Source organism: Aptenodytes forsteri, unplaced genomic scaffold, assembly GCF_000699145.1.
Source record: "Aptenodytes forsteri isolate BGI_AS27 unplaced genomic scaffold, ASM69914v1 Scaffold62, whole genome shotgun sequence".
Classification (NCBI taxonomy): domain Eukaryota; kingdom Metazoa; phylum Chordata; class Aves; order Sphenisciformes; family Spheniscidae; genus Aptenodytes; species Aptenodytes forsteri.
In genome coordinates, this window is record NW_008794595.1 from 2,676,509 (window position 1) to 2,694,032 (window position 17,524).

The window sequence follows — 17,524 nt, forward strand, 5'->3', positions numbered from 1 at the left end:
AACAAACTGCCTGTGCCCTCTGGGATGGAAGTTATGTAGACTCTAGCATTGCACTGTTACAGGCTGGCAAGACTGGTTGAGAGACGGGACATAATGCAGCATTATGCTTGAGCTAACATAATCACAGCGCCTACTCCAGAGCAGTGTGACATTTGGCTAGCTCAGGACGCTGGCAGAGCAAGCTTGAGTTTGCTAGACAGACTGTGTAGACATACCCTCACATACCTAAAGATCTTGTTCTTCCTTAGAGTCAGTTTTGCTCTAGTAACCTGTATTCCTTTGATTATGCATTCTGGGACTCTTCTCTGGGTTTTTTTGCCTCAGAGTTTAAATATATGGAATTTTTTTTCCACACAGGTCTGACTAAATTCTGAAAACCCAGATTTTCAGACACATTCTTTTAATTTAAGCAAACTGTCAGTCAGTTTTTAAACAACTCGCAGGACTTGCCATACACAGACAGGATATAAAGTTGAGTACAAACAGTTCCCTACAATCTGTGACACTTGCATCCCCTAATTTAGGAATGAGAAAATAAAGTACACTTCCTTTCAATAGCACTGCAGACTGTTGTACGCAGCTAACTGAAAACACAGCAATGAAAGGCTGAAAACGGGCACTGAACCATTGCAATGAAATGCCATTTACAAAACAAGAGCAAACAATGCCAACATTGAAAGAGGGACTACATGGAAAAGGAAGTTCTAGAAGTCAACAGCTCTGACATTCACTGCATTCTTTCATGCATGCAGACAATTTTATAACCCAGATAATTAAGCAGAGGAGCACATTTATTGTTTAAAAGGCCAGTATCATTGCTTTCTATGCAATATTTATGAGAGGTCTCACTGGCAGGGAGTATGGCATAAATTTCAGGCAGACAGCAAATGCCTACTTTTGTAAGTGTTTAAAGAAACATAGTTCTAAATTTTAATTTCTTTCAAGTTTTTATAAAATTTTTAATGAGCTCTTTGCTACTATCAGATGTAGTTTTCTATAAATTTAGTCTTTACATTTCAATTAAGGTTTAACTATAACAGAATTAAGTACATGACATTATTTTTTTTTCTAGTGAGATCTGTGCACAAGACCTAGACCAGGATACAGTTCTCGTAGCTGACCCCAGAACAGACTACATCAACATAAAAATAGGTGAATACAAAGCCCTCATTAGCTCTGTGTTGGTTGTGGGTCCAATTAGTTTAAATCTTCATGTTGAAAACAAGACTGATGGAAGTGTGCATGCTTACCAGCAACTGGCTGACAGGGTACCTATCCAAGTATAAATTGGAAAAAAAGTAACAAGCAAACCCAGCGAGCACCAGTATTTTGGTTTTTAGGGCACTAGCTGTATTTGCAGCTTTTAAGGAGGCTCTCAGTGATTTAACTATTCCTGAGATCTGTGAGAAAGTGAAAAACTGTTTATATGTAGCAGGGGGCTTAACCTCCAAGGATAGATGAACTCTCATTAGGACCTCAACCAATTTGAGGACAGCATGTACTTCAACATCAGTAAAAATGCTGAAAGAACTAGGAGTAAGTACAACTCTCCTCAAGGAGAGTCTGGGAAGAAAAAAAAAAAACTTAAGCAGGTTTGTCCTTCCCTGTTACATGAAAATGAAGTGTCAAAATGAACATCAGAAAAATGAAACAGCTCACACCAAAATGGATGTATGTTGATAACTTGCACTGTTATCTAAACAGAAAGACTCCATATTGCTTCCTAAGAAATATTCTCAAGAGGAATTCAACAGCGGGAATACATTTATTTAATATTAATTTCATTCAGAAGTGTTTATCATTTTATTGTAACTGAAGAAAATTAGCTATGCACAAAAATCAGTTTGTAACAGTTCACCCCAACATCAAATCAACTTCAAATTCCCTTCTATTAAGGCATACACTTCTGTACTTCCCACCAATAGGGAATCCTAGCATTAGTGAACATATAATTATTTTAAAGTCATTCAGTGAAGCAGGCTTACCCATGAAGAGAATGCAAAGGACTATTTGAAATATAGCATTACAGAAAGACCCCATTATTTGGTTTATAAAAAATAGAATAGTTTCCTAAGTAAATATGTTTTTACCTCATATGAACAAAGTATTAAAATTATAAAATTGCTAAATCTTTAACCTTCTAAAGTTAGACAAGAAGTCTTTGGTGTTTGCCCAAAACTCTCACAGGCAAATGACATCCTGAATTCTTTAATCCAAACAGCAAAAAGAATTTTTTATGTTTTCACATGTTTTAAAAAGACTCAGGCTAAATTTTAGTAACAGTGTATTTCAGCAAATTAAAGGCTTATAAGCATTAATAACATTTGAGACTGCACAAAAAAGTCCTTTTCTTTATTAAAGACAGGAATTGGAACTTAAACAGTTTCAGGAGCTGTAGCACAGCTTCAATAATGTGGAAAATCTTAAACCCAGGCATTTTTGAGACAGAGTCACATGAAGTTAGGAAAAAATTCTATGCAGTGCAGATTAATGTTATCTCCATTTAGAATAGAGAACGGGTACAAACCTGTCTTCTTCGGCCACAAGCCAAAGCATCTCCATGTTTTTCCACATTTTGCAAGCTGTTCAGACCTAAAACACAGTTAATATACATCCAGACAAATGAGGACTCAACATTAAGACAGCAGTTTTGCATTCTACCATTTACATGAGACAAGAATGTACATGATTTTGCTATGCTTTGACAGACTAGGAAAATTTCAGTGTGTGTTTATATATGAATATACTTTTATATATGCATACACATGAATCTCACCTTAGTCCAAGGACTCAAAAAATAGGCTGTTCGAAAAAGTCACTATATTTTCTATGCGATAGAGCTCATAGAAGTATTATATTTTAAACGATTACCTAAAAATTCGTACATAATAAAGAAACATTGTTATTTCATTTTGGTAAAAACATTTTTACTATATATACTGCTCATTTACATACATAGAGAGAATGGAAACTAGCCAGCAGAGCTATGATACTTTGTATTCAGGTTCCATCATTTCCACAGAACCCCTGTCAGGTTCTAACTGTGGCAAGCATCCAAGGCATCTTAAGAGTTTGTCCTTCTAAGTACAACATGGCCACATGCAGAGGCTATATAATATCATCTCTTTGTGGTAAGAGGGTGCTAAAGGTTTTCAGAACCTACTTATAAATATTATGTAACCCATGTTGTAAGTTTTAAAAAAGTAATACCAGAAAGATGCACAAACATCCTAACCGTGCATTTTACACTACAATTTGTTTTTTCCAGTCAGCCAACCTCTTTAGTTCCTTCACCCGTGCTTGTTTTGGCTGGGGTAGAGTTAATTTTCTTCACAGTAGCTAGTATGGGGCTATGTTTTGAATTTGTGCTGGAAACAGTGTTGATAACACAGGGATGTTTTCATTACTGCTGAGCAGAGCTGACACAGAGCCAAGGCCTTTTCTGCTTCTCACACCACCCCACCAGCAAGGAGGCTGGGGGTGCACAAGAAGTTGGGAGGGGACACAGCCGGGACAGCTGACCCCAACTGGCCAAAGGGATATTCCATACCGTATGATGTCTGTATGGAATATTGGTCCTCCCAGCATATAAAGCTAGGGAAAGAAGAAGGAAGGGGGGGATGTTCGGAGTGATGGTGCTTGTCTTCCCAAGTAACCGTTCAGCATGACGGAGCCCTGCTTTCCTGGAGATGGCTGAACACCTGCCTGCCAATGGGAAGGAGTTACCTATTAAACTGTCTTTATCTCAACCCACATGTTTTCTCACTCTTACCCTTCTGATTCTCTCCTCCATCCCACCGGGGGGGAGAGAGCGAGCAGCTGTGTGCTTAGCTGCCGGCTGGGGTTAAACCATGACACCCACAAAGTTATCTATGTCAGAAGTCAAAGAGACAAGTTTCAGTACTCCTCTGGCAGCTTTCTTTTGCTTTACTGGGATTTATGGCATTCTGTGCAAACGAGTAAAACAAAACTCCAAGCAAACCAGAAAATAGTGAATGATTTTACAAAATGAGTTGCCAGAAAACCTTAAGCCATTTCATAGTTTCCCAAATGTGGCAAGCACCAAATCTGCATTTGGGCAGAAACCACCCGTAACAATTGGGAGAGGTTTTGTTTTGTTTTCACCATAATAATTTTTCTATTAATGCAATCACATTGGATAGCAGTTATCAAATCACCAACACATTTATTGCAGGGGAGTGGGGGGTGGGTGGGGAGAAAGTGTTTGACATGACTTTGTTTTGAAAGTGTGAAAGTAAGCTAATACTCACTCTGAGGAACACTGCTCACTCTGCATTTCCGTCCTGAGTGAGGCCTGCAAGGAACACAGAATGGAAGTAGAAATACACAGAACGTCATGAAATGTCTATGACCAAGAGCAACAACAAAAAATAATTTTTACCTTACTGTGGAATTTTTTATGTCTCCGGGTGACTGACTTGTAATACTCTGTTGCTCTTTCATTGATCTTTAAAAAAAAAGAAAAAAAATCATTTCCTAAGCAGCAACTTACCATTTATGTGATTCAACAATATTTGAATCAAAGAAAATCCCAAGATTTCTCTACAGAAACAGTGGCATACAAACACTAACTGCTTCAATCCATTAACCCTTTTAATCTTGCCTCCCTATACCTGGAGGAGAAATACACAAGACATTACACGTTTAAGTTGAAGACATGCGGCATTTCACACATCTATTTTTTCATACCTTCTTCACAATCTAGGAATTGTTTCCATAGGTTTTTTGATCAAGTCTTTCATCATACCTCTCAGATGTAATTGTGTCAGGAGCTGTCCTTCTCAAAAAGGAAATCTTATGACTTGCCCTCTTGTATAGTCTATCTGCATCAGTCAATTTCCTTAACTAAATGATGCCAAGTACTCCAGGTATAAAACTGCACAAATACAAGCTCTATCCCAACTAAAGACTACAATTTCTTCTCCATGAAAAATAAGTGGTGATAAACCTAGAAAATTAGTATTTTTCAAAATAAAGTCAAAGGAGGGGGAAGGAACTAGACTTCAAGTTCCCCCAGCATTTCTTTGAAAAGTGTGTAATTGTTTTGAGGGTTCACATTGCCAGAATCATGAAGCAACATAACTATTTCCCATCACACTAGTATTACTAAGTAAGAGAATCTTGTGTTTAGCTGTAAGGAAAAAGTAATAGACTAATTCCCTTTCCTTATCCCCCTTCTTCTCCAGATGACCTATAGCCTGAAATTAGGAGGGCAGGACTAAAAGGAGCTCAATCAAGCATAAAGAAAAAAGTATGAAGTATTGCTGTGTTTTTATTGTTATACAAGAATGACAGCTGTTTAAACTGAAAAATGTGCATCTTCAACAAGTACTTAAACTTAATGCCAAGCTATTTGATATAAATGCCAAAAGTAACAACTATAGAAAAGCCCAAACTTAAAAATAGAGAATGTGCTTGCAGTTTATTTTCTATTGGACAGCAGTTTGGAATTTAATGTCCTTCCTTCTACCTACTCTTAGTTCTACAAGTTTCAAGTTATTGTCTGAGCATGTCCCTCAGCAGTATAACGCTTAATACAAACCTTTGTTTTGTTTCCAAATTCCTTTTGTCATTTTCATTGACATTCACAGTTTTGTTTTGCAATGCTGTTGCTCCCAATCCTTTAGACTCTACCTGTTTTGTGGCTGCCTGCGAGAAATGGAATTGATACTTTAAAATTAAAGCCAGCCAGTACCTAGATAGTAGTTTACACTAAGATTAATATGTGTACCCTCTACTAGGACTAACAGAGTGCTTATTTCACAGACCCTTCAGAGGCATTACCGTTAAGTAGTTTCAAAACCACTGTAGTGTGTTAAGTTGAAATCCATCAAGATCTTTATCAGCTAATAACTCAGAGACATTTTAGTCATAGCCACAAGCGATATTTGTATGGACACACAGAAATATAATGAATACTCACATGGTAAGTGAACGTATAGCTGTGTGAAATACATTGCAGAGATTAACTTTAAGTCTACAAATACTATCAAAGTACTCCAAAGTCTATTTTTTATAATTAGATTAGAAACTGAAACCTGATAGGCCTCTTAAGTTCATCTAGTTCTGCAGCGCATGGCAGGATCAAACATACCTATAACACTTTCAAAAGACACATGTCTAATCAGACTTTAGGCTTGTAATGTAACGTTTCCTGTATTAGCAAAAGAATTTTGTAACATCCTGCCTAAACTTTTAGCCACAAACTAAGATTATTTCTCCTCCATTCTCAAGAGGAGGAAGGCTAGTTCATTACTCTTTATAGAATGTCCACAGGATTGTAAGATTTGTGCTTTCCCCTAGATTCCTCTCACTTACTTGCTATAATAAATAACACAAAAAAAAAAAAATCACTTAGTCCACATGAGGCCATTCTTGCCACTTTGCTATCAACTTTCTTCTCTAGCATCTTAAGGTATACTTTGCCCAAACCATAAAAAAAGAAATCCTGGTTGTGCACCCTCATTACTAAGCAGAGCCAACCATCTTCTACCCAACACTGTCTATACATCCCAAAAGGTGATCTGTTTTGCAACACTCAAATATCAAAACGATTGAAAGTTGACAGATTCACTACAGGCCCAGTATTAATTCTTTTTCTGATTAGCCAGTTGCTCCCACTTTTCATCTATTTCTTCTTTCAGGGCTTGCTTTTGCCTCCTGTAATTTTCTGTCATCCATCCAATTTTCAGTCTTCTTGCAATCTTAACCTGTCCTTCACAGTAGCTTGCAGAATCTCTCAACATTTACGAAAGTCAGATAATATAAAAACATTCTCTATTTCACTCATTCATCTATGAAAATACTGGAAGGTATTCTCGTCACAGAATACTTCCAATCACAGAAGAAAATGTTTCACTGTCAGAAATTTCATAACTACCTAAACTACCACATCTTTCAACTGTAAGTTTTCAAAATACTGGCTCTTTTACAGTGGTTGATGGTAGCAAAACACATGTGAAAGCGAGGACGTGTTTCCATACAGATAAATGGGTAGAAAGGATTTTGTTAAAAAAAGTTTAAATCCACTATATTGTATTTTAAAGTTAACTAGCTTTCAAATTGTACTTGTCCCTAAAAATAATTCTTTTGAAAGAGAAGTGAAAGTTATAAAGAAAAATTAGCAAGTATTCAGATCAATGCTTTCTTGGTATAGGTCCTTTTTCCTTGTAATGCATTATCTGCAGACTGTTCTTAGGGCAGCTAACCTATAAGCGTTTCTTGAAGTGCAAGAACTTCATCAACAGTAGGACCTGTGATCTTGGAGATTCCAAGCTTGACAATAACCTAGAAAAAGCAGCCTACAAGACAGTCTAGCAATGTAGTAATCCTTATGATTAAGGATGAAAAGCTGGACATGAGCCAGCAATGTGCGCTCTCAGCCCAGAAGGCCAACCGTATCCTGGGCTACATCAAAAGAAGCATGGCCAGCAGGTCAAGGGAGGTGATGCTGCCCCTCTGCTCTGGCGAGACCCCACCTGGAGTACTGTGTCCAGCTCTGGGGCCCCCAGCACAGGAAAGACATGGACCTGTTGGAGCCGTATCCTGGCTACATCAAAAGAAGCATGGCCAGCAGGTCAAGGGAGGTGATGCTGCCCCTCTGCTCTGGCGAGACCCCACCTGGAGTACTGTGTCCAGCTCTGGGGCAGAAACGTTCAAGGTCAGGTTGGATGGGGCTCTGAGCAACCTGATCTAGTTGAAGATGTCCCTGCTCATTGCAGGGGGGTTGGATTAGATGATCTTTAAAGGTCCCTTCCAACCCAAACTATTCTATGATTCTATGATTATACTTCTACATATGGCACCAGAAGAAAGAAGAGAGATTAACAGTTAAAGTTAGATTGTTTTTCTGTAGAGAACGCACGGTACACTGCCGGGAAACAGTTATGTGTATTGCACAGCAGATGTGGGAATTCTTCACAAAGTTGACTCCTCCATGTCCCAGAGTAACTCGGTCCAAAGTAAAGATTTCAGAAGTAAGATTTGCAACATTGGTGCAGACAGTAGGATGGATGTGCAGGCAGTGGGGGTGCAACACAGAGGGCCTAGGTATGCTAGTATGGCGTTCTGGGCCTTCCCTGACACCTCCAAACCTCCATCTCCTCTTAGACTCAAAGAAATAGCCTTGAAAAATAAACTTGAAAACTGACAGCTGAGTGAAGCCATTAAAAGATATTCCTTGTATTATACTTTGAATGCATTTAATAAGTTCTCTAGTCTCTCTTTCTGGTAAGAAATGAAAACCCCAGAGGAACTTCAGGTTTGTTTATTCAAAATTTGCTTCTTATTACCTTTAGATGTTTGTGCTTTTGTAATTGAGTAATTCAATATTCTTTTATAGGAAGTAAACATAAGGGAAATTCTTTACAATCCTCCTGAAGATGAACTGCACGGGGAATGTTGTTCTTGCCAATTTTAAATCACTTTGAGCAAGATGGTTTGTAAGGAGCTTTTTTTTTTTTTATTTACAGGAAAACAGCAATAATAGTTTTTTTATCTCCTAACTCCTCTGACATTCCTGAAGCTTTTAGCCAAATTACCAGGTCTTGATCTTTTAGTTTTACTATGAGAAGTCACATCAATTTAAACAAAATGAACGAAGTCACATAGATTTAAACAAAATGAACATTAAATATATAGTTACATTATCTTTTAAGGAGTCTCAGATCAGAACTGCTTCTCTTAAACATACACTAATGACAGACCTCATTTTAATTATGCTTTTTTCCTAACTATTTTTCTCATCAAAACAGTTGTGTTGAGGAAAAAAAATTCACAAAAGATAGTTTAGAGAAGTCTTACTCCTACTAACTTTCTTCTAAACATATATTCAACCTTTTTTTTTAAAGACAATCCAAAGGAACATAAAGCTTCCTTTTCATCTAATACAATAACTGAACATTGTCTGAACAACTCCCTTGAAAGTATAAATCTATTTAATCTTATCAGGTACCTCTTTTGAAATAAGTTTTGAAAATAGTTTTGACATACCTGTATTAAGAAGTTGCTTTCATTTTCTTTCATGAAAAGTTCAATGTAAGACTTGATTTTACTTATCAAAAGATTGTAACTGAAGCTTTGGAGAAGGGGAACATATGGATCCTTGCTTTTAATTACAGTTGCCAGCTTCACCCTTAAAGGCTAAGAAAAGCACAGCCTTATACAACACAAAAATATATCCTGCAGTAAACACCTATGCTACTAAACAGGACATACACAAAGCTAAACATGATGATTATACAGTTTTCTGAATATGCCTATACAACTTCATGCTACAGTTTGAAAGGGTTCTAAAGTTAACTAGGCATAATACCAGGAGTTTATTTTACATGCTCATTAAATGGTTAAGTGTAACTTTCCAGAGATCCTCATTTTCATTCCCTTTATGAACAACACTGAAAGCAGGGTTGTCAATGGAGCAAAAAGACCCAAAAAAGGCCACTCATTACTGGGTTCTCTTTTCTCATTTGCTGCCTCAAAGAGACTGCCATTGAAAGGGGTTTACAGTGTTCAGGGAAAGGACTATTTAGTACAGTAGCATTAAAGACACATCGATACTGATAATCGCAACTTCACATTTTGTCTACCAACCACTCTGAATCTTACAGAGACCAATATAGCCAAGAATTAACTTCTGTGTACAGGTTGCATTCTTATTTATGAGTTTGAATACTATTACCACAGCCTACACTTTCCAAACATCTGAATCCTCTGAATGAAGAGTGTATCCGAAGAGCAAGTCATACACATGCTACTATTTACATAGAACATGTGTCCTAATATACCAGAGGAAGATAAAGGCAGCATTTTTGCCTTTTCTTTTTGCCTGCAGTCCTTCCTTTTGCTCTTTTCTCCGCCCCAGCAAATTCAGGTGTGTGCATTAGCTATTACTTTAAAGAGATATGCACTCGAACTTGCATGTTTCTGAATGATGCAGTCAACATCAAACCAGGAGATGGCCTGACCCACATGTGTTATCTTTTCCAGATAGAGGCATAATAATATCCACTCTATACTACAGATGCTAATGACTTTTCCTTCCCTGTGATGCTTCAGTATGTAGAACACTAATCAACAGAGATGATAAATAGAGTGCACTACAATGGTTCAGAAAAAAAATCAGCAGACTGATTATTAGGGAGTTACTATGTCTCTACCAGCATGTTTATACTGCCTTTACTCTGAGAAAACAGCAATACCAAGTCCCCAGAATCTGTAGTGATACCTCACTCCTCATATGAAGTGGGAAAGGGGATGAAGTTTGGACTGATGCTGCCCACAGCGAAGAAGAACTGCTGCTAGAAGCATTTTACTCCCCCAAATCACCCATTATTTCTGTCAATCCCCTAGCGACAAATCTCCTTTTGTATTTACAAGTGCCACGGTTGTGTAAGTGACTGTAGGCAGTAATTAGAATGAAGCTATGCAGGTAGCATTTGCTAGCTTTGGAAACCCATTCCCCTCTTCTCCTCTGAAAATGAGCGCGCTTAATGCAAGTTAAGCAAGTTACTACCTTATCTGATTCCGAGTCTGTAAATAACCTTTCAAGAACTTCAGCAGCCTCCTTGAAATATCCATTTTCCATATGGACTGCTACAATCTACAACAAATATAATTACAAGATATCCTGAAATACATTTCACCTGAGATTCAGAAAAAACAACAGAAGTCACACTTTTATAGTTTTGTAAGACTTCCAAAATCCAGAGGATTACATATTTAAGGGTTACCAACAATTATCTAGTTATAAGTTAGTTCTGAAGTAATATTAAACCTCATGTATAAAGGCCTAAAACCTCTCCAACAGGCATTTAAAAGGACCCTCACTGATGCAAAATGTCCCATACTTAACTACTAAGTATTGGTTTCGTCTTTCCCTGAAAGACTTTCGCAGTCCCAGTAGCTGTCAATATGTTTTTACATGTTTCTCCGAAATCAGAAGTTTTCTAATACAAAGAATTATTTTTAAGCAAAAAAACCCTATTCATAATATATTTTAAAGCTCAAGATACTAGTGTTTTGAAATTGATCTCCCAAATGATATCTTTTTTTTTCCCCAGATTGACAGCTTTTGAAACAATTTTGAACTGGGACAAACAGGAACCAATTTAGATTAGATAGATCTGTACAGGAGACGAGACCTTTTCCTATTTACTCTGTACTTGAAAATACAACAAACTTAGAAAATTCAGTTCAGCCTGCTAAAAGCCCAAGCTTTTTGTAAAAGGATCCCTGTTTTAGCAGAACAAATAGGTAGCATCCTGAGGCATTTTGAGTAAGTCACACACACCTGAATTTGAATCAAGCGACGAATATCTTCATGAAGCTTTTCCAGTTTAATTTCTTCCCTTTCAAGTAAAGTCCAGAAAGACAGAGCAGATTCCAAAGGTGAAATTCTTTGTTTTATTAAAAAAAGTGTTGTGGGGGGGGGGGGGGGGGATAATAAAAAAGGTATTTGAAAAGCTTAAGGATAAAGCTAAATATATTACATTATTTATACACAATAAAGTAATGTACTATACATAATTTCAATTCCTTTTTCCTCAAATAATTTTTAGTCTCTCTCTTCAGGTATGTTTAAGAGACCTGAAGTAAACGCCTTCTTTTCAGAGAGACTGGTTCTTCCTACCCTTGCTAATAACATTACTGTTGCATTTTTAAGGGAGATTATGTGTCTGCTAATTATTGATCACTTAAAATGTCACTTGCAATAGCGCTAAGTTTAGCATCATGTGTTTGGGCTGGCATTAATAATACTCTTACATTAAGCTTGGCATCAGATATCAAAACATTTGGTACTGATACTGTTAATTTTGTAATATAACCACTATCCTAAGTTTTTTTTCCTGAGTCTGTCTCTATATTTCCATGTCTTAACTTTTTGTTCTATTTGAAAGGGTTAAACTGCGAGGGAGATTCAAACAGCTTAACACAGGAGTGTCACTGAAAAAGCAGAAGCAACCTCCCATGTCATTGTACTGCTGTGCCAACACCAAGGTTTGTGCAAACTCCCAGCAAGCAGGATCAGTGACCAGTTCTGGCAGAAGTCTAGCCCAGCCAAACAGCCATCCCCTCAACACTCCAGAAACAGTCTCCCAGTCTGGTCATTGCACATCTGCACAAGCGAGTGTGCCAATGTAACAGATGCAGTAGGAGCTGGCAGGTGCACAAGTCTGCTTTTTTCCCCCATGGCACTGCCAGCTTAACTCAAGATGTTCACTGAACTACAGCCTCACTTATTCCTTCATTTTATATGACATCATAGCAGAATCTCTTTCAATAACTTATTCCTTACAGTAAGTATTTTTCAGACAGAAGGTAAACAACTTAAGCAATAGTGAAAAAATAAAAAATGTGATACCCACTACAGTAAAAGACAAACACTGAAAATTTAAATAGTATTATAGGTATATATACACACATAAAACCCCACTTCTGTGTTTCCCAAATTATTGTTTCAATGAGTAATATGACACTTCATATTAAGTTTATTTTAATATTGTAAAAACAGAGTTTAACTCTTAAAGAGCTGGCATCTGAAACAGCCTACTCTGTTTTAAGGCTCAGTAAAGATTAAATATTTTAATAATTGGAAAAGAATTAGGAAAGCTACCATACAATATATTAGCTTTCCTTGCACATTGTGCAATTACACCTGACACTTCATTTAAGTTTATTTTAATATTGTAAAAACAGAGTTTAACTCTTAAAGAGCTGGCAACCAGCCTACTCTGTTTTAAGGCTCAGTAAAGATTAAATATTTTAATAATTGGAAAAGAAAAGAGAAAGCTACCATACAATATATTAGCTTTCCTTGCACATTGTGCAATTACACCTGATGTAATACCTACTAAGCACGTGCAGTCTTCCTTCACCACACAGGTCACTCTCTACACTGATAGATAAAAACACCCATTGAAGTCATATTCCTCAAGTGTTATATACAATAACATAGGTTTAAAGCATTATCAGAAGAGTTTCATACTTTGTATACGACAAACTACTTTAAATATTAGAATTTAATTCTCAAGTTGAACTAAATCAAGAGTAGTGTTATTACCTGACAAGCAACATAAGAAATTTCATTTTATAAAAACAATCCTTTGTGGCACTGCTAGGCTAGAATACACTTTTTTTCTTCCATGCTCATGCTGACAAGACTGCTTCTGAAGTCCTTACATTCCAATGAGTTTTATCAAGCAGTAAAAACTTGCAGCAAAAAAGTTAAGTCTTCCAGAAACTTGAGCGTGGAAGCAAAATCAGCTTGGCTAAACCAGTAAGTTGTGAATAGGGCCAAACAGGAGACATGGTAGTGAATAAGAATCCCAAGGACCTGCTGCCAGCCGAAAGTCTTACAGCCTTCTGTAAGAAACAAGGGCAGTCATCCTTTTCATCCATATTCTTATTCCTACTGTCTGTCCTACTTTAACCTCTAGAGTTACATGTGCAGAAAGAAATGCGCATTCTGTGCTTTAAACTTGCAAATATTGCTCACTATGAACTAGTAAATCTTTTCCAGTATATTTCTTTTGTTGATGCTACTCTGACAGAAAGAGACCTATGATTTAAAGAACCATATAGTCATTCAAACTCAAAGCAGCTAAATCAGTCAGCACAGAATAACACTGGTCCTGCATACAGCTCAATCAGATGTGGAATACAGACAGTCCAAAATGTACAACTCAGTCATTTTATTTGTATATGTACAGTAAAGGCTATGTGAAAGCATACCTAATACACCTCTGTGCAAGTCCACGCAAATCTATTTAAACAAGTAAAAAAAAAAAGGAATCAGTATTTACCAAGGTTTTTTCCTTTTGCTATTCTTATCAAAAGCTGACAGAGATACACCGTTTTTTTCTGATGCGTAGGTATTTTGGAGAGGCCATTAATAAGAGCTGGAAAAGAAAAGTTAAGTCAGTCTTGCTCCAGCACTGCCACAGTGTAGGTAAAAATATACTAAACACTGTATTATCAGACTTTAATAATCAAATAAATTTCTAATTCATTAGGAAACTGATGAAGCACATTTAGTTAATATTCTTCCATGTTAAAAGAACTTAAACCATACTTAAAAATTTGACCAGAAAAACCTATCCCTCTTGCAGTTCATAACAGTAACCTAGAAGTGGTAAGATGCATCACAGGCTTACATTCATCAAATTAGAAGACCACAGTATGTTACATAAATAAATTAAGTTTTGTTTTGCTCAGTAGCTTACTACAAAAGATAACTGTCTGCTCCAGAGAACATTTCTGTGGAATGCCCACAAAACATGAGCCACATGCAGACTGGTAACACTTAGATGTTGCTATAGCAACCAACAGACCAAAAGCAGTAAAAGCTACAAGGAGAGCTTAGTCAGAAATGTAAATCTACAAGGGAAATACCCCTCGCAAAGTTGGAAGGTCACAAGGATTATTATATATTTTAGAATGGGAGCTATCATGAAATTATTTTCATCATGCTGGTTACTGTGAACTTCATATTTTAATGTGCTGGATGTAGTAATTAGTCTTCACAGCATAATACAGAAACATTCAAAATGAAAAGTGAAGAATGTGTGAAGTGACTTGTCTAAGCTGTAGACAGAACACCCTAGTTCAGGAAGTGTTTATGTACACATTTTGGTGTCAGCTTAGCAAAAGCCAGGATTCTGGAGCATGGGACCCCCACGTTTTGCCATGATACAACTAGAGCACATAACACATTGTTTTACTTGTAAGTACTCAGCCTACTTGCTTATTAGTGTATGATCGCCTCCCATGAACAATGGATAAGCATGAAATTACAAAGTAATTAAATAGCCCTGAATGATTACCTAACCTAACATCAAGCAGAACATTGTCGTTTGGGCTTGGAAGAACATATTTACAACTGCTTCAGTGAGGACAGGTGATACAAGAGCTTTTAATTGCTATAGCCAAAAGAGGAAGTAAAAAAAAAAAAAAAAGAACATTGCTTAGAACAGCAGTAAAGTGCCACTCATTATAATCAAATTCATGCATCTTCCATAGCAGACAGAGTTAAATTTCAGAAAGAGTTCAAATTCAGAAAGAATTTCAGTTCAGTGATAGAGATAAGCACCATCATCATGCCCTGAAGATGGAGCCAGAGCTTGGAAATTTTGGAAGTAGGCAGAATACTGTAGCTGAACGATTCCACAGAACAAAAGAGGTCATCTTGGCAAGTAGCTTGAGATCTTTCAGCTTTCTCTGTTCTTTTAAGGTGCACCTACATTAGTGCTTTAATTCAGAGTAGGGGTGCATTTTTAAAGCAAATTTCCTGTGCTTGGTTTGTACAATAGAGCAGTCTTGAGTACACAAATTGAATTCCTTTAGAGCTATTCCAAAGAAAAAGAAACCTTGAAATGTTTACTGTGTGGACACCAGGTCCTTAGCAGCAATTACGCACAAGTAATGCAGACAAACAGGAAGAGACATAGCCTTAGTAATCTTTTCTAGACTGTTCTCCCTCCCCACCCTCAAGGCAGTTTCTCTGTTGATTCGTTTGTTAATAGTGCCCTCAATCATAAATTGCTTTCCTCCCTATGGCCACTCATATGTATTTCTCATCTTAGCCTTTCATTAGAAATTCTAGAAATCCAGTTCCTTGCCATGTAGACACCTACACAAGCTAGTTCAGGTATATAGACCATAATATCCCATCAAGGCAGGATAAGGTAGGCAAGGCATGTAACCTTGCCATGCTGTCTTTAAATCCTTAATCCCAGGTAACCTAGCTATTTCTACTTGGCACTGTACTGAGCTATACAGAAATATTATTTATCTCCTAACAAAATAATTTGTCTTGGTCCCTTAGCCTTCCTACCTTTCTGCACTTGCTTCAGTTTGAATTGACCTTCTTGCTGACAGCCAGCTATCATTATTTCAGTAGGGACTCACTTTGACATATGCAAGAGTAATAGTTCTGTATTTCTATGAAAAAACCACACCCACTTTTCTAATGCAAACTTATGACTGTGCTTAGCTTCTTCCATAGAATTCTACACTTCTTACTTTGTAATCTTATAGCACCAATATGCCCAACTGTTTCCTCTGTTGCTGAACAGAGCAGGAATTCCAAATTTGCTTAGTTCCCAGCTCCATGTGACCTTGCATTCTGTACAATTTAATTAATTGTTTCTTCCTGTTCTTCTCAGAAGATATTCCAATCTGCTTGTGTTGACAGTGTCTCTGCTTCCCACCTACATCTTCATGAAATTTCAGTATGATTCTCCCACTGAGCCACAGTCCCAAGGCCAAACACAGAGAAGCACCGTTAATAATTTAATCTAGCGGCCCCCCATTCAACATACTTCATTATGTTATCTTTAGATTTCTTACCTCTTACAATTTCTCACATCAGGCTCCTTACTAATCATTCTGCATGCCATTGTAGTCCATTCTTTGCAAAAGTTTAAACGAGTCATACTATCACATTTACTTGAGTCAAGAACACACACACACACAAAAAAAATCTCCAAAAGCTCTAACCTGGTGTCTTCAGGAAAATTATTTCTAACAGAAAAAACATCGTAAATCCATCAAATTTATCTGAGACCTAGACATTTGCTTCCAGCTGTTAACTACTCTAAGTATCTCCCATATTAAACACATGTTCTTCCATTCAAAATCCAGTCACCAGACTTCATTCCACCTTTGCCTGCTAGACTATAGATCCTTGAAATACTTCTAGTCTTCAACCATAACCCTGAATATAAACTCAAGAAACTCAGTGTATTTAAGTAATTCTACGCTTGTTTTTACCACGTTTGCATCTCTTCACTAAATCCTCTTCAAGTTTTCTTGAAGTTCAAGTGCCTTGAACTCTCAGCACCTGAGGCCTCAGCTTCAGTAACTGCTGGTGGCATATAGGCAACCATATTATACATTCAAGCTTCATAGAATCAAGATGACAGATTAACACCAATGCTGGTATTCCCCAATCACCTAAAAGACCTCACCCCAACCCCTCAGTAACCACTGTTTTATTGTAACAGTTCAGTTTGCTTCCCTCCCTGATCTCATTTAACTAAACCAGCAAAATTCCCCAAACCCGTGATTATCTTACAATACTCCAGCAGAGCTGCCATTGCATGCCAAACTCAAACACCCCTGGACTAATAAAAAAAAATAAAAAAATAAAAAATCAGCTTGCACTGTTTTATTTCCACCATGTGCAAACGTTGCTGATACTGTTAAATCACCTCAACAGACTACCCTGTATCATTCTAGGAATCTTCTGAAGTCCTCAAAAGCCCTGAAAACCTCCTCAACACTAGTGACCACGATCATTAGAAGGCTAAATACACGTATAAAACGTGCTTACACGAACAGTAAGTGCAGAAGCACTTCTAATGTGCTAACCACTCTTCAGTGTGCTAAAGAAAGCTGCCCCTCACACTCTGCAGGAACACGCTGCCTTCAGAGTAGCCGCAGCTGTTTGAGAACCACAAGCGCCCGCACCCTCAGAACCCCGACGGCCGCCGCCGCCCCCCAC

The 17,524-nt window shown here is 37.4% G+C and overlaps 1 protein-coding gene across 1 annotated transcript in view; it reads right to left on the reverse strand.

Moving 5' to 3' along the window:
• Positions 1 to 15,908, reverse strand: part of TERF1 (telomeric repeat binding factor 1) — a 22,040-nt gene extending 6,132 nt beyond the window's left edge. Inside the window, 10 exon segments of the mRNA XM_009272665.2 lie at positions 2,528 to 2,592; positions 4,272 to 4,315; positions 4,403 to 4,468; positions 5,564 to 5,670; positions 9,013 to 9,162; positions 10,535 to 10,621; positions 11,312 to 11,417; positions 13,378 to 13,486; positions 13,824 to 13,919; positions 15,854 to 15,908. Of these exon segments, the coding sequence (XP_009270940.2) occupies positions 2,528 to 2,592; positions 4,272 to 4,315; positions 4,403 to 4,468; positions 5,564 to 5,670; positions 9,013 to 9,162; positions 10,535 to 10,621; positions 11,312 to 11,417; positions 13,378 to 13,486; positions 13,824 to 13,919; positions 15,854 to 15,908 (885 nt within the window).
• Positions 15,909 to 17,524: the final 1,616 nt, after the last annotated feature.